Below are 24353 nucleotides of genomic sequence, written 5' to 3'. Positions count from 1 at the left end.
TTTCCTTTCTTTCCTGACAGTGCTAATCGATTGGTCCTTGCTCCACAGCCCCGCCCCGAGCCGCTCAGTCACAACCTTTTTCGCTCTCGCTCGGAAAACTCCGCGAACGTTTCCGGGTCACTCGGCGCCGATACCGCGAATCATGTGATACTAAGATGGCGGCGCCGCTGTAGCTGTCTTTGGGTTGTGGCGTCCAAGGAGCGGGGACCGTTTCTGCCCTCGGGTCGTGGGGGCGACAGACGCTTGACTGGTCCATGCGGCAGCCTGTAGCCCACGTTAGGTACCAGGTCAGGCCCGGGGCTGTTGCTGTCACCGGTGGGTTCGGGGAAGTCCCGGTGACCTCACTGCAGGTGCTCTGCGCCGGCCGCGCTTGCCAGGGGAGGAGGGCGGCCGGCCTCCCTGACTTCGGGACCTGCGGAGTTCATGAGGCCCGGAGGGCCCGGGAGGGGATACGCCTCTGAGGGGCTGCGGGAGTTTGAGTTCTCGGGTGTGTGAGAGGCAGGCAAGTCCCCCCAAGGGCGCAGCGAAGGCAACGAAGACTTTGCTTCCTCTTGCAGAGGCCTGGCTTCCCCGCGTTGATTACCCCAGCGTTCTTTCTCACTTCCTCTCAATGTTCTCTCTGCATACCTGGAAATATGATCAGCGCCCCTGACGTGGTGGCCTTCACCAAAGAGGACGAGTATGAGGAGGAGCCTTACAATGAGCCGGCCCTGCCAGAAGAGTACTCGGTGCCGCTCTTCCCCTTCACAAGCCAGGGAGCTAACCCATGGTCCAAACTGTCTGGAGCCAAGTTCTCTCGGGACTTCATCCTCATTTCCGAGTTCTCGGAGCAGGTGGGACCCCAGCCCTTGCTGACTATCCCCAATGATACCAAAGTTTTCGGTACTTTTGATCTCAATTACTTCTCCTTACGGATCATGTCTGTGGATTACCAGGCTTCCTTCGTGGGCCATCCTCCTGGTTCTGCCTATCCCAAGCTGAACTTCGTGGAGGACTCCAAGGTGGTACTGGGAGACTCCAAAGAGGGAGCCTTTGCTTACGTGCACCATCTCACGCTGTATGACCTGGAGGCCCGTGGCTTTGTGAGGCCCTTTTGCATGGCGTATATCTCAGCAGACCAGCACAAAATCATGCAGCAGTTCCAGGAGCTGTCAGCTGAATTTTCCAAAGCTTCAGAGTACTTGAAGTCGGGCAACAGGAAGGCCTTTGCTTTGGAACTTGAAAAAAAGCTGAAAGACTTGGATTACACTAGGACAGTGCTGCACACTGAAACGGAGATCCAGAAGAAAGCCAATGACAAGGGCTTTTACTCATCTCAGGCAATCGAGAAAGCCAATGAACTGGCTAGTGTAGAGAAATCCATCATTGAACATCAAGACCTCCTGAAGCAGATCCGCTCATACCCTCATCGGAAGTTAAAGGGGTCTGATTTGTGTTCTGGGGAGGTGGACCATGCTCAGGATCAGCCTGACCAGGCATCCACTACTTCTAACCTTGATGAGTATGCTGACACAGACCTTTACACCTGCAGACCTGCCTACATCCCAAAACTCATCAAAGCAAAGTCCACCAAGTGTTTTGACAAGAAGTTGAAGACCTTGGAAGAGCTCTGTGACACTGAGTATTTCACCAAGACCCTGGCTCAGCTCAGCCACATTGAGCACATGTTCAGAGGAGACCTGTGCTATCTCTTGACTAGCCAGATTGACAGAGCACTACTAAGGCAACAGCACATAACAAACTTTCTCTTTGAAGACTTTGCAGATGATGATAGGATAGTAGAGAAACAAGAAAGCATACCTTCTAAGCCCAGTCAAGACAGGCCACCTTCCAGATCTCTAGAAGAATGCCCAATTCCTCAAGTATTAATTAGTGTTGGCTCTTACAAGTCCAGTGTGGAATCTGTGGTGATCAAGATGGAGCAGGAGTTTGGCGGTGAGGACTGTAAGGAAGTGGAGGTGGCAGAAATGAGCAGTTTTGATCTCCAGGGGAACTTAGACTACTTGGATATGGATATGAAAGGGAGTGTCAGCAGTGGTGAAAGCATTGAGGTTCTGGGCACGGAGAAGTCCACCTCTGTGCTGTCCAAGTCTGACAGTCAGGCCAGCCTCATGGTGCCACTGAGCCCCCAGGTGATTCGGAGCAAAGCAGCCAGCCATAGGACCATCAGCGAGGACAGTATTGAAGTCCTCAGCACCTGCCCCTCTGAGGCCCTCATCCCTGATGACTTTAAGGCCAGCTACCCAAGTGCTATTAATGAAGAATCGTATGACAATGAGGGAGCCATCCACTTCCAGGCAAGCATCAGCCTGACCAAGCTGGGTGAGCCAGAGGAGGGCAGTTTAGAAAACACTTCGTCACAAGCAGGCTCCTGCTGCACTGGGAAGGAGAGCGACAGTCTGCTGGTGCCACTCACCACTCCAGTCCACGCACTCTCTGACGAGGATGGAGTAGTGAGCGTCCCACCACAACGCTACAGGCAGAAGGACCCGGGGTTCTGTGTGGACTTTGCAGTGGAAAACGCCAGCCCTTCTTCCCGAGACAACAGTTCTGAAGGCTTCCCTGCCTATGAGCTGGACCCAGGCCAGCTGCTGGCTAGCAGGGATATCAGTAAGATCAGCCTGGACAACTACTCGGACACCACCAGCTATGTGAGCAGTGTAGCCTCCACCAGCTTGGACAGGACTCCCTCATCTGCTCAACTCACTGGCCCCTCTTTTGAGAGGCATAAAAAGAGGGCCGGGCAGAATGCCTTAAAATTCATCCGCCAGTACCCCTTTGCCCACCCAGCCATCTACTCCCTGCTCAGTGGGAGGACACTTGTGGTCCTGGGGGAGGACGAGGCCATAGTCAGGAAGCTTGTGACAGCATTGTCCATCTTCGTCCCCAACTACAGCTGCTATGCCAAACCCGTGAAGCACTGGGTCTCCTCCCCCTTGCACATTACGGATTTTCAGAAGTGGAAGCTTATTGGCCTGCAGAGGTAATTGTTACAGGTAGTGGGGAAGGGACCTGTCCGGTTAGAGATGAGGCTTCAAACGCACATGCCTCTGGGTGAGGCTAAAAGTTGGTGTGGTGGACCCAGAATCGGGAGGCCTGGCTTCCAGTCTGGGCCAGCACTAACTCCCCATTGCTTTTGACAGCTCATTCCCCTCTGGTCTTCTGTTTCCTTTTTTATTAGTCCCATTAAGGGATTGTAGTTCCTAAGTGGTTGCCAGTCCTGGATTGCACCCAGTTGTGCCACAATTATGGGAGAATTTCATTTTATTTATTTTAAGACATGTTTTTATTGATTTCAGAGAGGAAGGGAGAAGGGGAGAGAGAGAAACATCAGCAGTGAGAATCTCAATTGGCTGCCTCCTGCACGACCCCACTGGGATCATGCCTGCAAGCTGGACATGTGTGCAGACTGGGAATTGAACCATGACCTCTGGTTCATAGATTGATGCTCAACCACTGAGCCACATTGGCCGGGCTTCTGGGAAAATTTTAAAAATCACAATTCCTGGGCTCCACTTCCAGAGGTTCTTATTCAGTTGGCCTGGGAAAGACTGGTCTTCTAGATCTCAGGTCCTTGTTTATCCTCAGATTCACACTGTGGTGTATATGACTAACGAGATCTGCATCTGAGAAAGGGCTGTGGTAATAACAGGAGGGCAGCCATCACTGGCTGCTGAGAGGGACATCAGAGGGCTCCAGTGGCTTTCACTCCACTGTCCTGTTTGCGTTTGAAGGCTGTCTTAATAAGGAAATGCAAAAGCCAATTTATTCTCCCTCTGAATGCTTTCTATTTCATTTCCTTGTGCTTTAATAGGTTCTTTTTGTTTTTCCAAATGCTGCTTGACAAATGTCTGACTCCTTCAGTGTATGCACTGTGTTCAGTGTCCTCAGTCCCTTCTCTGCACCCCGCTCTGCTCATCTGTAAAACAGGCTTTGAGCAAGGTGACCAGCAGAGCCCCTGCTGACACATGGGAAGAGCAGACATTTCCATACGGCAGTCAGCCACCGTTGTTCTAATTTTCTGACTTCCCCTTTACATGGGTTCCTAATACCAGTGAGTCACCATCCCGAGTCTCCTTGTGTCCACACTTCTTATGAAGTCACCTGGCCTTAGCTAACCCTTTGCTGCATTAGGCTTTCCTCAGAGTCATCATGGTGGGATTCAAGCAAACACCGCTTCCATGTCATGACTTGGCTTGTTGAGGACCTACAGCCATCCTGGCAGGTGCTGCGACATCAGCTGGAGGTACCCGAGCAAGGCCATTGCTCTGGAAAACTTTGTAGTTTAGGAGAGAGGGCAGACGGTGACCGGGGCCTTGCCACACAGAGAGATAACAGGTGTTTTGTGTGTTCTAAGAAAACAGCGTAATTTAGTGGCAGATCGGAAGGGAGACTGAAGAAGGCCTGGGGTCTCTGAATGACCTGGAGGGTGAACTTGCCCTTGTTGGGAAGAGTGACATCGTGGGACGTGGTGTGATGTGCCTGTGACACGTGGACAAGCTTATTCCTTGGGCATCATAGGAAACCACTAAAAGCTTTGCTTACAGCCGAAGCTGGTTAGGCTCAGTGGTAGAGTGTCGGTCTGCGGACTGAAAGGTCCCAGGTTCGATTCCGGTCAAGGGCATGTACAATACATTGGTTGCGGGCACATCCCCGGTAGGGGGTGTGCAGGAGGCAGCTGGCTGGTGTTTCTCTCTCATCGACGTTTCTAGCTCTCTATCTCTCTCCCTTCCTCTCTGTAAAACATCAATAAAATATATTTTAAAAATAAATAAATAAAATAAAAGCTTTGCTTACAGATGCAGAATCTGAGGGTCACTAGGTTAGATGATGGCACTGACTGCCTTGGCAGGCTTTGTCTTGCCTCCCAGCATCCTCACCCTCTGCTGGTGGCACCTCTGTGCTCTTTGGATTAACCCTTCTGTCCCAAGAAGGAAAGGGCTTTTCAGAGATTGTGTTTTGCTACTGTTCTTGGTGGAATGATGAGCTGGTATTCCCCATATGCTCCCTCATACACACTCACACACCTTCTGTTCTCCGACTCAAGCTCTTGACCCTAACCCTTCAATTTGGACATTTTTACTTCAAAAGATGGAGCATCTAAAACATATCAATCTGTCAACATCAGCTGGCTTATTAAGGACCAGGCCTAAGATGGTCTTGCCCTTTCTGGAGGCTTTCCCTTAAACTCCCTCCTTAGAATGTGCCAGAATGGCAAAAGAGGTTCATTTATTTTTATTTTTTTAAATATATATTTTATTGACTTTTTTTTTAATTTTTTTTTAATTTTTTTTTTTACAGAGAGAAAGGGAGAGGGATAGAGAGTTAGAAACATCAATGAGAGAGAAACATCAATCACCTGCCTCTTGCACACCCCTACTGGGGATATGCCCGCAACCAAGGTGCATGTCCTTGACCGGAATCAAACCTGGGACCCTTCATTTCGCAAGCCGACGCTCTATCCACTGAGCCAAACTGGTTAGGGCAAGAGGTTCATTTCTTTTTTTTTTTTTTTTTTTTTAAATATATTTTATTGATTTTTCACAGAGAGGAAGAGAGAGGGATAGAGAGTTAGAAACATCGATGAGAGAGAATCATCGATCAGCTGCCTCTTGCACACCCCCCACTGGGGATGTGCCCGCAACCAAGATGCCCTTGACCGGAATCGAACCCGGGACCTTTCAGTCCGCAGGCCGACGCTCTATCCACTGAGCCAAACCGGTCCCAGCAAGAGGTTCATTTCTTACATCAACTCCATTCTACTGCGTGCCTGATTGAAGTGCTCTGCTGGGAAGGACTCAGGCCCAGGTTGGGCTGCATTGGAAATCCTGCTGTCATCTGTTAATGATGTTTCTGTGGTGCAGGAGAGGGTAGGTGGCGATGGGCAGTGTGTTTGGCACCCTGGAGTGGAGGTGGTGTGAGGTGGTCTGAGTCCTGTGGCGTCCCTCTCACTGTCCATCCACAATGGGCACCTGGGCAAATTGCTCCTCTCGAGGCTTTGTTCCCTCCTGAGAAAAGAAAAGGTTGGACCGCTGAATACCATTTGCCAAGCACTTATTGAGGGCCCTGTGCCAGCTACTGTGCTCAGTGCCAGAATTATAAGGGGAGCCGGCAACTGTGTCAGGGCGAGCGTGCCCTTCCCAGGCAGCCCTCACGTTAGCCCCAGCTCTGTCACCGCCGTCGGCTTGAGCGGAGGCTTGCCTTGTGATTGCAGAGGTCGGAAGGCGCATCACATCTGGTCTGTGAGCCTTCTGTAGCTTCCTATGGTCTGTCCCATCCTGAATAGGAAGGCAGGCCAGGGCCTGAGTGTGGCCCACACTGCCAGACTTCTGAGCCTTGAAGCAGCCCTCGGCGAAAGTGAGAGTCCTGTCGGAAGTGGCCGTTGAGTTCTTTTCAAGAATCCCAAGTGGGAAATGATTACCTCTGTGAAGCTCTCCTGCGGACCTGAGTGAGCACACCCGCTGGGAATGGGAGCACCTGCCTCCAGGGTCCTGCTCAGATGGGCTGGAGGTCTTGTTCCTGAGGGGACTTGTCACTGGATGATCAACTGAGGGACTAGAAATGGATTGGGGACTGGATTTGCTACAAATCACCCGGAATAATTCTGAGAGGTGAACAATAGAGTGTGGAAGTATCAAGAGGTGAAAACCCATGGAGTTGTGCTGTTAGGGGAAGGCAGAGTGTGTTCCGAGCTCGGATCCTGGTGTCAACATTATTAGCTGTGTGAATTTGGACCAGACATGTCACTCATTCCCTGAACAAAACTTGTTGATCCTGTCTGTAAACGGGGCTTAGAGTAGTCCTCAGGTGGAGCCGGAGGCAGGCACATCTGAGATGTGTCAACAGCCCTAGTGTCGTGCTTGGCAGCCCTCAGAGTGCTTGGAGTTGTGGATGGATGGTGAGTCAGCCCCACAGGCAGACCCAGTGTTGAAACAGGTGGATTGAGACCCCCCTGAGGGTCAGCATTAAAGAGTAGAAGGGGTGTCTGTGTGGTCAGCTGTGGAGGGGTTGGCCCCGTGTGCTAAGTTAATCTGGAATTAGAGTTGTGTGGCTCAGGTGCTTTGCCTCCAGCTAAAACAGCTCAGATGATGAACTGTTCTTAAAGATTCACCCCAGAGCGGCCAGTGTCATTGGCGGTTTGATTTTATTTTCCTTCTAAGGTAGGCCCTCACTGTCCGCAGAGTGGATACAGGATATGGACACAATCAAATTAGTCTCCCATTATTTAAAGTCAAAAGCAGAGGTTATTGTATTGTTAGTAGGCAGTAGTAACAAGCCCTGGACCACGTGAAAAGCAGCTTCGTTCTGGAGGGAAACAGTGCTCGGTGGGTCAGGGGGCCTGAGTTGAGGAGATCTTGGGCAAGTGATGGCTCCTCTGGGCCTCATGTCCTGTCTGTGGGGAGTGCCTCCCTGGCTTTGGGACAGCCCATAGTGAACCCACACCGGTGAGGGAAGTGGAGTGGGAGGCGCTCGGGTGCCGGCGCTGTACCGCTGAGGGATGTTGCCTGGCCTCCTGATAAGGAGTTTTGAGAGAAGCAGAAGTGGAGGAAGAGTTAGAAGGAGCAGCATCTTTCAAAAGAAGTGGTGCTGCCATAGGTGGGCCTGGGTGGGGATGTCAGCTTTCCTGGGAGAGGCTGAGCCTGGGGCCAGTATGACCGAGATGGGTGGCTGGATGGAGGGCCCAGAAGATGAGGTGAGGCCTGGCTGTGCAGCAGCAGTGTCTGGGTGGGCTGGTGGTGCCAAGCCAGAGGAGGTGTTTGGCTCATGGCCTGGCCCCTTGGCCATCTTTGGTCTGGATGCTTTCCACAGGTCCCAAGGCCCGCCTCCATTTCAAGGCCCAGTCCCAAGGCCACTCCTCCAGAACCTTCTGGCCCGAGGTCTCTCCTGTGGAGACTGAGACACGTCCCCCTTCACTCGGTGTGCTTGGCTTTTCTTTCCAACCAAAGCAGGCTCATCGCCACCTGCTCTGCCCTGGGTCACTACCTGGAAATAACAGATGCTCAGTAAGTGATTATTAATTATACAAGATGACAACATCCAGAAAGGAAAAATTGTGAGATTACCTTGGTCCCAAGTGACTGTCAGTCCATTTTACACACCATCTTGGATCCAATACAAGCCCTAAATTCCAGAGTCAGCCATTTGCTGACCTGCCAGACAACAGGGAAAAACGGATGTAAAGGAGAGTTTTAAGGAGCTGCTTACTAAGACTGACCGCTCCGATTTCCTTCCCTCACTGAGCAAACCCTGCCTAGCCCTGATGTGCAAGGCAGTGGGGCAAGAGGCCGAACCAGGGACAGCCCTGGGTCTGTGGGCAGGACAAGACGACGGCTCTCACACAGTGGCCAGGGTCAGGCATTCTGAGCACAACTCTTTGTATCCAGTGACCCCAAGAGAGAGGAACTATTATCTCTGTCTTACAAATAAGTCTCAGGTTGAGGAACATGACCAAGGTCATAGCTAAAAGCAGAGGAGGGGATCAGGGAAGGCTGGAGAGGTTGGCATTGGCATAAGCCATGCCCAGAAGGGAGGGAGGGTATCCAGGCAGAGCAGACAGGCTGACTCTGAGGCCCCACGGGAAGCTTGGCACGGCTAAGTCTGGGTTAGGAGCAGAGGAAGCTCAGGGGGCAGCAGGCAGCAGGTCATACGGGAACTTGTTGACCTTGCCAAGGCATTGGAGCTTCATGAGGGGGTGAGGAGACCTTACAAGATGAGGATGAGCAGGTTTGCCTTCCAGAAAGCCAGTGAGTGCTGGCCGGTGGGAGTGGCCTGGAGACAGGAAGCCCCACTCCCAAGTGTTTGCTTCCATCTTCCTGGCCTTGCCCCTCCTCCTGACCTTGGCCTATGTGTTTCAGAGTGGCATCCCCTGCCAGTGCCAGCACCCTGCACGTTCTGAGCCGCTACAGCCGCTACGCAAGCATCCTGGACCTGGACAACAAAACCCTCCGCTGCCCCCTTTACAGAGGCACCCTGGTGCCCCGGCTGGCAGACCACCGTACTCAAATCAAGCGGGGCAGCACCTACTACCTGCATGTCCAGAGCATGCTCACCCAGCTCTGCTCCAAGGCCTTCCTCTACACCTTCTGCCACCACCTGCACCTGCCTGCCCACAGCAAGGAGGGAGAGGAGTTGGTTGCCAGCCGGCAGGCCAGCTTTCTGAAGCTGAATCTGGGTCTAGTGAATGAAGATGCCAAGGTGGTCCAGTACCTGGCTGAGCTGCTGAAGCTGCACTATATGCAGGAGTCTCCCGGGACCAGCCAGCCCATGCTCAGGTTTGACTATGTCCCCAGTTTTTTGTACAAAATCTGAGGTCAGATCCTGCCACTGTGACTCGGGCACAGGGAAGAGAAGGGTGGACATGACATTGCCAAGCAGTCCTCGGAGCGGTTTAGACTTCTGGTGCCACAGGTGGAAAGGAAACCAAGGTGGCTCGGGCAACTTGCAAGTGGGACTTGGCCAGGAGGAGCCTGGCTCTCTGAAAGCACCCAGGACAGTAACAGCTCTCGTCTCCCTGGTAAGGCAGGACCTGGAGGGAACGCTGGCCTCCCAAGGACTGGCCGCCAGGGCAGAGGAGAGCCTCAGGGGGGTCGGGTGAGGGGCAGGAAGGCAAAGCCATGACGGGAAGAACATGTGGCCACACTCATCCTCACTGAACACTTGAGTGGCAAAATCAAGTGAAACAACTTGTTAACTGGAATGATTTTGTGGAAAACAAGAGGGTGGAATATCCGTTGTCTCATTCAAATCCCAACTGAGTGGCCTCCTAGGGCCTGTCATCCGGGGGAGGCCCTGAGCGAGGGGGAGGGAGAAGGCTCTGCCCCCTGGGAGGTGGCGAGTGTCAGCCTCCCGCCCAGCGCTGCAGGGAGAGGAGCAGCTCCGTCCCACCCTCACTCCTCACCCTGCACAGCGCTCCCTCAGGCCAGCAGAGGGAGTGGTGTCCCTGGTCCCCAGTTGTCAGTGGAACTGCTCTTTGAGGTGGAGGGTCCGTGAAGGCTCGCTGGGGTCTGGCCCAGCAGTATTTTTGGCCAGAGTGAGCCAGCACTGTTCTCTCACCCAAAGCAAGCCCTTGCAACCACGTCACTACCTCTCGCGGGGGCTCAGCACGGGGCAGCAGAGTTCTGTGCAGCTGGCTGGTGGGGGTGGCAGCCCAGATGGTGATTCGGGGCCGGGACTTCCTCCAGGAAAGAGGACAGCTGTCTGCGCAGCTGTCTCCATGGACCTGCCTGCCAGGTTGCACAGGCCTGGCGTGTGGGCACTTCTCGGCAGCTCTTCTGCCCATGACTCTCCCACCTTCTCGGAAGATGTGCCCAGGTCCACCCACCACAACCTCCCTGAGCTGCTTTCAGTTCCCACTTGCTTCTTCCAGTTTATGTAGGTGGAGGGTTTCTTGCAACCTTGAGAATTTTATACCTTTTTTTTTTTTTTTTTTTTTTTTTAAAGCTGTTTCCCTCCTAAATAGGGAGAACTCTGGTATTAGTGCTTTTTAATTTGTTCCCACAAAGTTGTGATAAAACCACCTTGAGCCAGTGACAAGTGGTGCTCCTGGGCGCGTGTGCGAATCTGGGGGCCGTGCCCATGTGCCGAGACCTGGTCTGTCTGCCACCTGTGGGGCACACCATTGGAGTCCCGGAGAGGCAGAGACTGTGACTAAGGAGGGTTTGCGTCCATCACTCCTTCGGTCCTTCCCCGCCCAGGCCCGCTGGCTCCCACCAGCAGTTTCTGGTCAGAGTCCCCACTCCTGTCAGGCGGGGCTTCCTCAGAAAAGAGGAGGCCTTCTCGGGTGGCTGTCTGTGGATGTGATTTTGCTCCTGAGGCCGTGACTGAGCACTTTGGTGGTGAATGGTGTGCTTACACTGGTTGGTTTCCTTGTGCCTCTGGCTCTCCAGGAGCTGCGGTGGCTCTGACGGGTGAGGTGTTGGCAGCGGGAAGGCTGCACAGGAAGCCTCTTCTCTCCGGGAGCTCCCTGCCTGTTATCTCCCCTCTCCCGCATTCCGGTGCTGCTTTGTTTCCTAACTGGGTGGAACTGCTGTCTGCTTAGGCCTCCAGGACCACGAGCTGGTGCATTGTATCTCCGGGGAAGAAAGGTCTGTAGGGTCCGTGACAAGATGGGAAGTGAGCACTGGCACCAGCACACTGACACGAACTGTGGTTACCGCTGCTCTCCTGCAGAAGCTGATACAGGCAGGTGGAACTTGGCCTTCCAGAAGCCGACAGCCACGTCTGCCACAGACGTCCACTTTGGGGGGTGTTTGCCCAGAAGCTTGGCCTCGGACAGTCCCGAAGGCCCTGAGGACTCAGGGAGGCCAGGGCTGTCAACAGGACAGGCTGCTCCGCGGCGCGGGCGAGCCCAGGGCAGCGCACTGGGGTTGGTTCTGCAGGAGAAGCGCCTTGGCCTCACTGAGCAGAGGGTGAACTCCAGGATTTAAATTTGGGTTAAAATTTAACTTTTCAGGGTGACGGTTTCAAAGGATTGCCTGATGCCCCGTGTGTTTCTTTTCAAAGAGATGAAAGTGGCACATGGGCTGGGCAGTTTGGGCAGAGGCAGCGATAAGTGGTAACGAGGGGAGCCCTATGCGACGGACTGGTCATTTCTCCAAGAATTGGGATTGATGCTGTCCTGTAGGATAGGCCAGTGTCAATGAGACATCTACAAACACTTCCCAATCAAGGACATCGGTGCCCCTTATTCATTCTTTAGTCCCCTGAAGGCAGGCCCTGAAACGGGGTTTTCTTCACTTCTCTTACCTGCCTCCCTCCCCTTGGTCCACGCAGCGCAAGTAACACAGCTGCCTGGGCTGCAGACACGTAGTGACCTCCAGGAGCTGTTCGAGCGCGGCAAAGCCATCAGGCCGCCAGCCTGAGCTGCTGCCTCCTGCCTTCCCCAGGGACCTAGCTCCTTTAGTGGGATCTTTGAAGTTTGGAAATTGTGACTTTTCCATGATTGACTGCAATGACTGACGTTATACACATTACACCAGATTTGGAGATGGGCATGGTAGCTCACCTGTCATTTACCATTTAGCTTTTAACTTTATTTCAGGTTATTATTATATTCGAAGTATAGTAGACTTCAACCCCCCACAAACAACAAATCCCATTTCAAAATCCAGGGAAGGCCGATAGTTTCTACCCCAAATGCCAGGCCTGTTTCGGTTCAGTGACGTGTCTGGAGGCCAAGAGTGGTCTCGAAGATCTTGCATTGCACTGGCCACCGCATGCCCCTCCCTGGCCCGACGCTGCAGGCAGGCCAGCTGCTGCGCCGCCGTCTCTGCACAGGTGGTAGCACTCAGAGGCACTGACTCCCCAAGCTGGCAATCAGATGCTACCTCCCATTTCAGAAGAATGTTTTGGTTCATGCTTTGAATCAAGCCAGCCAGCTTTCTGATTTTTCTCCAATACCGTTAAAATGAAAAAAAAAAAAAAAAAAAAAATCAAATCTGGAATTGTTAGAAGAGATAAGGAAAAAGCATCAAGTTTCTGCTTCTGGCTAGGAACAAAAACGGGCTCAGCTGATGCGGCTGGAGCACACCAGGTCTCCTGAGCCCTCCCTGTGAGCTCTGACCTGACATGGCCTCATTAGTAAGGTGGTCACACACATGGGAAGAGGACGCAGGAGAGGGGATGGGCACTTGCAGTGAACTCAGCTGCTGGTGGGGAGCCCTGGCTGCGGGCTACCCGAGGGTCCTGAGGTGTCCCTTCGTCTCCAGCTGGGAGGAGAGAGCCCTAAAGCAAGCCTCTGCGCGGCGTAAAGCTCCCAGAGGGAGGCACAGACGAGGGCACTGCGCACTCACCAGAGGCTGCGCCGCTGTCCCCACTGCACCGGAGCAACCCCAGCACACCGGACACCGGGCCGCGGGGCCTCCCAGGCGGGGCCGCAGGGACCAGCACCAGCGGCCCGGCACTGCTGCGGCTGCACACGCCGGCCAAGAGGCCGCCTGTAAGGCTGCAGTGACAGCATTGTCTGAGATCTCGTTTGTTATTTTTGAGAAGTATTTTATTTCCGCATGTTCTGTCCACGTCTGTGAATGGGAGTCTGACCAGCACGCGAGCTACAGTCGTCACAGTGGCGAGAGTATGACCGAGACCCGGGGGACAGCCGCTCCCAGGCACGGCTGCGCCAGAGTTCCACCAGAGTAAATGCCAAACAAACAGTACGAGAAGTGTACTTTTTAAGAAATTAATTTATTTTGAGTTATTTTTTGAAATATAAAAATTGGTTGTATTTTTTAAAGCTGTAATTCTTGTAGACATTCTGTGGTTAAAAATTTGACTGTGCTTATTAAAAATGGTCATTTATGTTTTGCACTCAGCTTTGTGAAAAATAAAGTTTCTTTGGGAAGGTGACATTGGCTTATTGATCACAGGAGGGAGTTCTCTCGCAGGACGGGGGTCCCTGGCTGACGCTCCCCAGGGGGCTGCGTCCCAGGCTCGCCCACCTGGCCAGCTGGAGGCGAAGGCCACTGCGCTGGGATGCTGCTTGGAGCCCATGGCCTGGGGCACCTGTGGGCATGTCTGAGAATCAGAGCCAAAGCTCAGAGCAGAGGGGTCAGGCTTCCCTCTGCAGTGCTAAGGTCATGGCACCGGGGAATAAGCTACGAGCGCAGGTGCTTCTCCGTTGCTGCAGTGGGCCAGAGGAAGCCAAACAACCCTCAGAGAGGGTAAGTGAAGCTCCTGCATCGTTCCAATAGCTCTGCCCTACCCGCTGTCTCAAGGAGTGAAGGCTAAATAGGGTTGCATTTTTCCAGAATAACTGTAACAGAGCTGTGAGAAAGTGAGGTTTAGATTTATACTCCTTACCCTGTTTCCCTGAAAATAAGACATTGTCTTATATTAATTTTTGCTCCCAAAGATGCGCTAGGTCTTATTTTCAGGGGATGTCTTATTTTTCCATGAAGAAGAATATGGTACACATTTATTGTTAAATGAAAATAAAGGAAATTTATTACCTGTATACGGTACGGTAGTATGGTAGTTGTCAACACAAACCAGACAAACTGTGAATCCTACAGTATCAAGAATTTACTCATTTATTCAATGACAATCATGTCATCATCTTCTGGAACATCATCATAACAATCCAATTCCTGAATTTCCTGTGACTCCATTTCTTTCAGAATCAGTGGACCAAATCTCTTATGTTTAGTCTAGGGGGGCCTTATTTTCGGGGGATGCCTTATATTTCACTCAGAAGGAAACCTGTAAGTAGGTCTTATTTTCGGGGAAACACGGTAATAATTTGTCCCAGAATTACTAACAGTGGGGCTTAAGCAGATTTTGATTTGTGAAGAGAACATGAGGAAAGTCCAAAGAAACCTTCAGAGAGCACCCAGAGGCTGGCCGGGCCTGTGTAGGTGGCCTCTCTCAGGGGGACTGTGTCCTTGGTCCTGACGCGCCCCGGGGGCAGGTGCAGCGGCGGCTCCTCTAGAAGGCCGGCAGGCCGGGCAGAGGGAACTGAGCCGCGAAGCTCTCCACCTCCTCCCGGAGGGCTCGGATGGCCCCGCGGTGCTGCTCATCCCCTGCTAGTTTCTCCTTGAACTCCTTCAGGCCGGCCTTGTCCCCAACATCCTTCTGGATCTGCAGAGTCAGTTCTATCCCTGTGACACACAAAGGAGTCCTCTGGGACCAGGAGACCCGAAGACCCAGCTAGGGGGGTGACAGCCGTAGGGATTAATGTTCACCCAGAAGTGATTCTGTGTGCACCCCTCCGTGGGCAGGACCAGTTACAGATGTTCCAGACCAATGGTTTGCTAAGCGATTTCTACTGTTTCCTGTTCCCCACACGCAGCCTTGACCCAGAACATCCCTCAGTGGCTGGGCCGCAGTGTTCAGAGACTCCATACACAGTCGAGGTGTCAGACTTCCAGACAAGCATCCTTACCTTTGTGGATAAAGTGGGCTACTTTCCGGAACTCCGGTTCCAGGAGTCCTCGGGACGTCAGTGCCGGGGTCCCCAGTCGCAGCCCACTGGGCCGCAGGGCGCTTCTGTCACCTTCAAAGAAACAGGCCTGGGCTGGGGCCGCACTCACACTCTCCTCTGACCACGGTGTGTGGGAAAGGGACCCGTGGGCAAAAGAACAGGCCTGCAGGTGCCCGTGTGCGGGAGGAGGGCACTGACTCCAGAGCGGAGGGGCAGGCACAGGAGAAAGTCACTTCCGTGACGTGGCCTTTGCTCCTCAGTGAGGCCAGCCTCTGGGTTCGGATTGTGTCACCCATCCTTGTTAACAGCCCACTGAGAGCCAGCCTGTCTCCCCGCGACCTGCCTCCCCCCTGCCCAGCATGCCCTCGCCCTGTCCTGGCTGGAACAGGCGGGCGGCCAGGAGAATCCCTGCTGCGCTCCCACCTGGCACAGCACACGTATCCCCCAGGATCACAGCTGTAACAGCCCAGAGGTGCGGACAGTGTGTAAGAGAAGACCGAGGAGGCCCTAGCTGGTTTGGCTTAGTGGATAGAGTGTCAGTCTATATGGACTCAAGGGTCCCAGGTTCGATTCCGGTCAAAGACATGTACCTTGGTTATGGGCACATTCCCAATAGGGGACGTGCAAGAGGCAGATGAACGATGTTCCTAACTATCTCTTTCCCTTCCTCTCTGTAAAAAAAATCAATAAAATATATATGTATTTTTTAAAAAGAAGACCGAGGAGGATTCTCACCTGGGCAGGTGTTCTTGTTGCAAGCAATAGAACAGGCTTCTAGCACCTTCTCAGCCCGGCCACCATCTGTGCCTTTGGAACGGAGATCCACGAGGATCAAATGGTTGTCAGAACCACCTGGAAACAAAGTTGGACGTGGAAGAATGCAGATGGTGACTCCACGCAAGTGGAGGAATTCTCCCTCCTAGGAAAAGGGCTGGGAGGACAGTGAGCCCCACCGCATGTCCTGGAAAGATGCTCAGGACCCGAGGGCCGGACAGGAGGGACCGAGGGGTGCAGCAGGATGCCTGGCGACGCAGAGGGGAGGATGCAGCCTCCCCACTGCAAACACCCAGCCGCCGGCTGCCCGGCAAGGGCCTCGCGTGTCTGCGGGTGCCGCTCGGGGTTCCGCCTTCTCTGACAGTTCCCACCGTCTCTGAGGCCAACCTTCGAGGCTCCCTCCAAGGCAGCAGGTGGCGGTCCCGTTTATGGGACAACGGTACCCACTCCCTCTGCGGAGCACATGCTGGGCGCCAGCACTACTAGCCTGTCCTATCTGACCTCTAGTCCTGCAAGGGCGATCGTAGGGAGTGGTGCAGATGAAGATGTCGAGGTGACAAGAACATTCTGCAACTGGCCCACGTGCCCGGAAGTCTTCCAAGTACAGTACCTGGGTCTTGTCACTTTCAACTCTCATTAGTGCCAAGTCACTGACCTGGGCAAAAGCTGTGGCTTCAAAGATGCCGACAAACCAAGTCAGCGCTTAGCCCTGGACCCCACAGCCTCCCGCTTCCCGGCCGTGTGGCTTTGGTCAGGCAGCTCAGAGTTTGGAACCGCGGACGCCCCTTTGTAACATAAGACCAGCGACATGCAAGGCTGTGAATCATGCTTGGCCGGCGCCGGGCAGGTTGGTACCCAGATGTGCTGGCTGCCCTCCCAGTGCCCATGATCTGCTTCAGCTGCACCCAGTCTTCAGAGCAGAGGGAACGAGGGGTGAGGACAGGCCGGGAGCTCAGGAAGTGGGGACCCACCGGAGGCTCTGAGCAGCAGGGCTGTGGGGGTGCCTCTATCAGATGAGTTTGTCCTAAATCCCGGTGATGCCAACCAAGCCTGGCTCCCAGACCAGCACCCCCTGGGAGCGGGTTGGAGGCAGGACCCGCCCCGGGCCTGCATTAAGTGCACATCCACGTTTGAGAAACAGTGACTCAGAGAACCGTGAAGGTCCCGGTCCAGACAGACCCCGGGGCTTTCTTACCGGAAGGTGTAGAGGAGGGAGGAGAAAGCAAAGAGAGGAAGTGAAGGAAAGAGATGCTTCTCAGAGAACATGGCATCTGCCCAGCTCATGCGTCACAGGCCTCGTGGGGAGCCCACTCCTCAGTCGGGGGTCTGTAAAGGCAGCAGGCAGGGTGGCACCTGCATCCACAGGGCACCAGGACCCACCTTCCTGGGCCACCTCTCCTGGCACAGACGGCAGCCAGCAAGCCCGAGAAAGCTGCCCTTCCTCTTGGTAGCGAAGTACGCTCACTGCCTGCCAGCTCCCACGGCCGTCCTGACTGAGCCTGAGGGACTGGCACGGCCCCCGAGCGAGCCCTCAGCCAAGTCCGGCTCACACAGGGCCTCCATCTCGGAGTTGAGGCAAAGGCGGGCCCAGCGGCATCTGAACTCCCTGGCCTCCCGGCAGGTGGTCTGCTGCCCCGTGGCCCGTGGGGTGAGTGGGTCAGTCCTGCAGGCCACGCCAGGTGTCGCTGTGGGCAAGGTTCTGGTGCTGCCACCCACTGGGCGTGACCACGGTTCCTAGCCTCTCCGTGAGCTCAGGGACTCCTTCAGAAAGCCTCCCTGGCCGAGCAGGGGGCAGCTGTCCCTGTGTGAGGGGGGAGGCCACCGGGGCGCCTCCTGGAGGTGCCCTGACTCAAACCCCGGCAGCCGCAGCCCAGGGCCCCGCTACAGCCACACCCTGCCCGGGGGAGTCAGAAGCAGAGGGTCACAGCCAGGCGGGGGTGTCACCTGAGTTTCAGTTGTACCTGTGACTATTTTGTAGCCCAGCTCCATCAGGGCCGCAGCCAGCGCCCTGCAGTTGGCCACCACCTGGCGCTGGTACATGCGGAACTCCGGCGTCATGGCCTGCTTCAGAGCCACAGCCACCCCTGCAGGGAGACGGCGGTTAGGAGGCGGGACGGAGCACACCCCCAAATGACATCTGTTTTTGACCCTACAGTGAGCTGGCCGCACCGCCAGACCTCTCCCGGTCCAGGCAGCTGGCCTCCGGGATGGAGATGTCACAGGAGGGCTGCTCTCAGCAAGGCGGGCTGGCGGGCAGCCCTCCACGCTCCATGTGTGACAATGCTGCTGAAAGCTGGGGCGGTGAGGCCAGGTCAGATTCCAGGCGAGGGTGCAGGCCTGTGCCACCTGCACGTCCTAACCCATCTGGTACCTGTGTGCTTGTGGGGCACAGAAATGGAGAACACAGACCGCATGTGCTGCGTCCCGCCAGAGGCTGGAGGCTGGGCGACGCCATCCTCTGAGGCGGAAGGAACTGCAGACGCTGAGCTGTGGGGTTAGACCTTAGTCCTGGGCTCCCCTAGCAACTGCTTTGTCCAAAGAAGAGAGTGAGTGACTGAGGTCGCCACAGATTTCTGAGCCGCTTGTACAGAGAGGGAATGGGTCAGGACTGCTTGCTGGAGGTCCTGGAATCAGGTTCAGGAACCACCGTACGGCCCCAAAGCCAACGGTGCTAGGATCCGACACAGGTGCCTTTCCCACAGGTCAGGGAGAGGCATGTCCTCACTCACCCCCTCCCTCCGCCATGCCTTCTTCCAGCTGTCCGATTCCTCCCCCGATGCTTCTGAGAGAGCTCCAGACTGGCCTGACCCAGCTCCCGAGGGCGCCACCCCTGTCCCTGCCTCGGCCAGTCCCACCCCCCTGGGCTATCTCCCCGACGGGGACTTTCCTCTCGTGTCTCCCCAGCGTGGAAGTCCTGGCAGACTTTGGTGGGGGGTGAGAGGGTGAACAGAAGTGGGACTGACCACCGGGGCTGCTATGGGTGAAGGGACACCCCCGAGGACTCGGGGTCGGGTTCTTGAGGTCCTACCGGCAATGGCGTGGTTGTGGGGCCCGCCCTGCAGCCCAGGGAACACGGCGGAGTTGATGAGCGGCTCCAGGTTGTACAGGATCTCTTTGCCGGTTTTGGGGTCCGTGCTGCGCACTCCTGGATGAAGAAAGATCAGGATGGAACAACAGACGGGCTGGCTTCTCCCCTGGACTGACATGGACTGCGGAGCCGTGGGCGCTACGGGAGGTGAGACCTGCATGACATGCTGCGGGCAGAGAGGGCGCCGGCTGCCAGGGGGCACCCCCTTTCACAGACGGAACGGAATCATGAACATTTCCCTCAGAGACCGTCACAAAGAATACGCCTGGGGCACAGCTCCTCAGAGAAGTGCCAGAATGGCCACTCTGAGGAGACTCGGGCGACTAGAGACAGGACTGGGCTCTTATCTTTGGATAAGAGTTAATAATCAGGACCAGCCAAAACCGGTTTGGCTCAGTGGTAGAGCGTCGGTCTGTGGACTGAAAGGTCCCGGGTTCAATTCTGGTCAGGGGCACGTACGTTGGTTGCGGGCACATCCCCAGTAGGGGGTGTGCAAGAGGCAGCTGGTCGATGTTTCTCTCTCATCGACGTTTCTAGCTCTCTGTCTCTCTCTCTTCCTCTCTGTAAATCAATAAAATACATTAAAAAAAAAAAAAGTCAGGACCATAACACCAATGTGTCCAGAGCTTCTCGTGAGCCAGGCATCCAGGGCCGCCGGCACAACTAGGGAATGGCTCTCAGCACTTCCCGACAGGAACCCACGCATTCTCACCGCAGTGGCCATGGCAGGCGCTGTGGTCCTACCCGGAGCTCAGGGGGAGGCAGAGGCTCACCGCTGGCCCCAGGCAGGGCCAGGACTCACTCCGGCTGGCTGAGCCGACACGGGCAGCGGGGAAGGCAGACATCCCCCGGGCGGGAGGGGGGCTACCTGCCCGGACACCCAGCGCACGGAAAGGACTGCAGGTGAGGAGGTGCCCACCGCACACGGTGTGCCGGGCGGGGCCAGGGGGGAGCTGCTGACGGCGTTAGAGACCCCGTCTCTCTGTGGACGCCAGGCCCCTGCACAGGCCCACATGGCTCTCTCACAGGTGGGAATCCCAAAATATGGGGCACCCACATGCATGTGGGCTGGAAGCATCCCACTGCTGGAGAGAGAAGTTCTACTGACATGACAAACGGGCACTATGACTGGTACATCGATGCCTCTAGTCTTCTCTGGAAAAAAACATGGCGATTCACCAAAACAACTCTGTGCCGGCGGCCCCGGTCGCCTTGGTCAGCCACGCAGTCCTTTCCCCTCGGCACCTGCCGCTCAGGAGGAGGCCGCCCAGCACGATGCCTGCCACCTCCCTTCCCGGGTCCGACAGCTGCGCTGCGGCTTCTCTCCAGATCCCTGCAGCCTGCCCTCACCCTCAGCGGCTCTCAGATCCGTCCCCCCAGCCCCACCATGGCTGTGCACACCCAGAGGGCAGGAACCCGGCCCGCCCGCACAGCTGCCGCCCGAGGACGCACCTCGCCGGTAGAAGATCATGCCAGCGCGGCAGCCTCGCAGGGTCTTGTGGGTGGTGGTGGACACCACGTGGCAGTGTTCGAAGGGGGAGGGCACCACGCCAGCCGCCACCAGCCCGCTGATGTGCGCCATGTCGGCCATGAGGTACGCCCCGTTGTCGTCGGCAATCTTGCGCAAGCGCGCGTAGTCCAGGTTCCGGGAGTAGCAGCTGGTTCCTGAGGCGGCAGAAGCGACCTGTTGTCGGAGATGCCGCAGCCAGCTCGGCCCGCGGCAAGCGGGGAGCCTGGAAGGTCTCCCTCCACTCGGAGAACAGAGATGAAGGACGCTCTCGGAAAGCATCTTGTGTCCAGGCACCACTCTGATCTCTGCCTCTTCGATGCCCTGGGTGGGGACAGCTCCCCCTATGATGCTACCCCCGTTACTAAGGATTAACGTTCCCGGGTGCTTCTCCGGGAACAGCCTCGGACCTATCCACAGGGCTAATGTGGCAAAGTGGGCTCCGGCCCTGAGAGAAGGACGCACGTAGACCCGGAGCTCAGCCATCCAAGGCGGAGACCAGCGTGAGCCCGGACGGGGAGGAGCAGAGCCCGGGACCGGGACCGCCACTGCATCCCGCCGCCATCACCTGCGATGATGAGCTTCGGGTGGAAGAGGCGGGCATTCTCCTCCAGCTGCTCGTAGTTGATGTAGCCAGTGTCGGGGTGCACCTGTGGGAAGCAGGGACACCAAGCTCAGGGGCCCGAGCCCCGCCCCGGGAATTGCACTGGCCATCACGGGCCAGGCGGCTCCTTCCACCGCCCAAAGCTGTCCGCTCCTCTCCGCTACCGAGGCAGGAAGATGCCCAGGCCGGGACCTGAGGGTGGGGTGGGGGACCCCTCTTTGGCACGCTCCTGTGGTGCAGGCAACCAAGCAGCACTCGGACCCACGAAGGCCTGAGGGGTTCGGGGGACAGTGAGCCCCCCTCCCCAGGTTCTCCTGGGATGAGGAGGAACTAGAAAGCCCCTGCAGAGAACAGGAGTGAGGGCAGCAGGCAGCACACAGGAGGTGCCCGCCGGCAGCTCCTTCAGTGCCAGCCAGGGAGGCCACAGAGACAAAGTCATGGGATCAGGAAACCTGAGAGCGGACTTCCCTCACCGCTTGTATACCTAGGACCTAGCAAACCCGACTCAGAAGCAAGCTACTAGTAACTGCATTAGCGAGGTCACTGGATGTAGGATCAAAAGCCAATTAAAAAATCAATTATATTCATATCCATGAGCAGCAAAAATCAGAAAATGAAATTTTAACATGTCATTCATTAGTTTCAAAAGCCATAAAATAGCTAACAAAAGATGTGCAAGACCGCTATCCAGAGCATTATTGAGAGAAATGTAAAAGAACTCAAAGGTGACAGAATGCTGGCTGTGCGCTGGGAGGGACAGCGTGGCAACAGAGCGGGCAGGGAGCCGGCTGGGCCCGGGTGCGGGGCTGCAGGGCAGCGAGGACTCCAACACGTGGCGTGAGGTCGGCAGGGTGCTTGCCGCAGCCACCACGGGCCTCCAGACACCAACTCAGTCCCGATGGAGTGCAGGTGGTAGGACGTTTCTCAGTAAGTTCAATCTACTGACGTTATGTTAAAGCATCTGCGCTAAGGGGAAGTAAAAATAATCACGGGGCCGGTGTGGCTCAGGGGCTGAGTGCCATCCCGGGCACCAGGAGGTCACGGTTTGATTCCGGTCAGGGCAGATGCCCAGGTTGCGGGCTCGATCCCCAGTGTGAGGCATGCAGACGGCAGCCAACCCACATTTCTTTCTCTTGGATGTTTTTATCTCTCTCTGAAATAAAAAAAAAAATCTCAGGGGGTTACTGTAGGAAAGTCTTAGGGGTGTGGGGGGCACGGGAGCCCTCGGGGAGGAGGTGGAGAGAAAGTTCTCGCATGGAAGCCCCACCCCATGGAGGGAAGGATTTGGAGTTAGGTGGTCACCCTTTCCAAATTAAAAAAATGCTTTCAGTTCAACACAAGCACAGATGTGCGTGCGCGAGTTCTGGTCTGGAAAGCAAGCTGAAAGACCACTTGTGGTTTTGTTTTAAGGATGTAGCTGAATCTTTCTTAGTCACCTAAACTCAGCAAAGAAACTGTTAACTGGAAAATCAATGGCTGATCCACATTAAAAAAATGGACATCATTCTAAAAACTTTTAGAGGACATAATTACCCCCCCCCAAAAAAAAAAAAAAAATCAGTTGCTACTCTTTCCCTGCACTTTTTGCTTTTGAAACTTGTGGGATATTTTTTTAAGTTTTTTTATTTTTTTATTTTTAATTAAAAAAATTCGGCAGTAACACAGCTCCTGGAAGAATTCACAGGCATGTGACCAACTGCCCTGCAGCCAGAGCAGAGTGGAGACCTGGGAAGGAGGGAAGGAGCCCCCTCCTGGCACAGGCCCAGAGGGAAGGAGGTGCCTTAGTCACAGGGGCAGAGCGACAGCAGGTACGTGCTGTTTCTCCACAGGGATGGACTGCCTGGCCCCGGGGTGGGCGGTGCCTGGTGTGAAAGTCCCCTGGGGCAGTGCTGAGAGGCTGGGGGAGAGCGGCCTGATGGGTAACAGCTGCTGCTGAAGGCCAGTCAGGTTTGTGTCCTCCTGCTTGACCACCAAGGCCGGTGCCCAAAGCTGCCCTCCAGCAGCTGAGCCGGCCAAGCTGGCCAGGGTCCCGTCTCAGCCACTCCATACCGACCAGCCCAACACTGGCTGGCCTCCGTGTGTCCACAGGCCTGAGCCTGCATAGTGCATGCCAAAGAAGAGGGTGCTGTGGGGTGACTGGGTGCGGCCCCAGGCTTGCTAATACCAGAAGACTTCGATAACAGCAGACATTGGGCTAAAAAGCATAAGGCGCCCCAAAGGCCCCCGTGAAGGTCGAAGAGCAAGCCCACAGCTCCTCTGCCACATGCTTCCCCCAGAGAAAGAAGCCAGGAGTCGGCATTTGTGCTCTCAGTGCAAAGACAGCACTGTATCACTACTGTCCTGTTTCAGATTCCACGTTCAAGGTCAGCACTGGCCAGTGAGATACTGCCACTGCAAACACCAAGGCTTCCCATGGAAAGAAATGAGCCAGCACTTGCACTCAGAAAGCATATGACCGGGTAGCCCAGCAGGTTAGAGCAGAGTCCTGATACGCCAAGGTTGCAGGTTTGATCTCTGTTAGGACACATACAAGAAGCAATCAATGAGCGCACACATAAGCAAAACAACAAATCGATGCCTCCCTCCTCTTTCTCTTGCCCCTCAAAATCAATGAGGAAAAAAAAAGCTTATGTGCAATTACTAGAACTGAGACAAAGGCTAATAAAACAGCAAACAGCCCTAGCCAGTGGATAGAGCGTTGGCCAGCAGACCAAAGGTTCCTAGGTTCAATTCCGGACAAGGGCATGTACCTGGGTTGCAGGCTCCTCCCTGAGCCAGGCCCTGGTTAGGGCGCGTGAAGGAGGCAACCAATCGATGTGTCTCTAACATTGTTATTTATGTCTTTCTCTCTCTAATATTCTCTCTAAAAATCAATGGGGAAATATCCTCAGATAAAACACACAACAAAGCAAAACAGCAAACAACCAAGGACATGCAACATGCTAAAAAAACACCTCCGGAACCCCCACTGGGGATTCAGCCCCCAACCGGGCATGGGCCTTGACCAGTTCATAGGTCAATGCTCACCTGAGCCACACTGGCCACGGCTCTTTCTTTGTTTCCTAAGTATGTTTTTGTTGTTGTTAGTCCTCACCAGAGGATATTTTTTTTCCATTGCTTTTCAGAGAGTGGGAGGGAGGGAGGGAGAGAGAAACATTATAGCGAGGTGAGAGAGACACACTGCATGGGTGGGGTTTGAACCCAAAACCCAGGTACCTGCCCTTGACCGGGAATCGAGAAAGCAGCAGGTGCACAAGGGTGTACCGTGAGCAGGTGTGCACGCCACCTCTGTACCACCCTCTCTGCATCTTCACAGTGCACTGCCTGCACCCCCAGGAGGCCACGGGTCTCACACACACTTTTCTCTATTGATTTGGGGGCGGGGGGAGAAGACATGGTCTGTTGTCCACCCATTCATGCACTATAGGTCGCCTCCTGCATGTGCCCTGAGTGGGGCTGGAGC

At 55.0% G+C, this 24353-nt stretch overlaps 2 protein-coding genes across 4 annotated transcripts in view; one reads left to right on the top strand and one right to left on the bottom strand.

The window, feature by feature from the left end:
- The window catches only part of SHMT1 (serine hydroxymethyltransferase 1), a 1020383-nt gene that overhangs the window by 974631 nt on the left and 21399 nt on the right, over positions 1-24353 (bottom strand). The window contains exons 6-12 of one of the 2 annotated variants that reach the window (XR_014792953.1): positions 20855-20936; positions 20232-20444; positions 18720-18836; positions 17653-17775; positions 15653-15769; positions 14879-14989; positions 14024-14594 (exon numbers count right to left, since the gene is read on the bottom strand). Coding sequence is in view for 1 of the 2 variants with exons in the window: in XM_084861557.1 (XP_084717683.1) it covers positions 14422-14594; positions 14879-14989; positions 15653-15769; positions 17653-17775; positions 18720-18836; positions 20232-20444; positions 20855-20936 (936 nt within the window). In the remaining variant the exon portion in view is untranslated. Of the gene's footprint in view, positions 1-14004; positions 14595-14878; positions 14990-15652; positions 15770-17652; positions 17776-18719; positions 18837-20231; positions 20445-20854; positions 20937-24353 lie in introns of those variants that run through there. The other variant, XM_084861557.1, reaches the window with a different exon arrangement.
- On the top strand, positions 116-13344 carry SMCR8 (SMCR8-C9orf72 complex subunit). 2 transcript variants are annotated; one of them, XM_084861509.1, is made up of 3 exons: positions 116-287; positions 558-2983; positions 8856-13344. In XM_084861509.1, exons 1-3 carry the CDS (start codon positions 255-257, stop codon positions 9307-9309), a joined length of 2913 nt encoding a protein of 970 aa, XP_084717635.1. In that variant the 5' UTR covers positions 116-254; the 3' UTR covers positions 9310-13344. The 2 variants fall into 2 exon arrangements, with proteins under 2 accessions (XP_084717635.1, XP_084717636.1); XM_084861510.1 differs by having other exon boundaries at positions 116-2983.

The sequence above is a fragment of the Pipistrellus hanaki genome (assembly GCF_964339955.1).
Source record: "Pipistrellus hanaki genome assembly, chromosome: 16".
Lineage (NCBI taxonomy): Eukaryota > Metazoa > Chordata > Mammalia > Chiroptera > Vespertilionidae > Pipistrellus > Pipistrellus hanaki.
The sequence above is the reverse complement of the archived record's forward strand: the minus strand, read 5'-3'. Positions and strand labels throughout refer to the sequence as shown.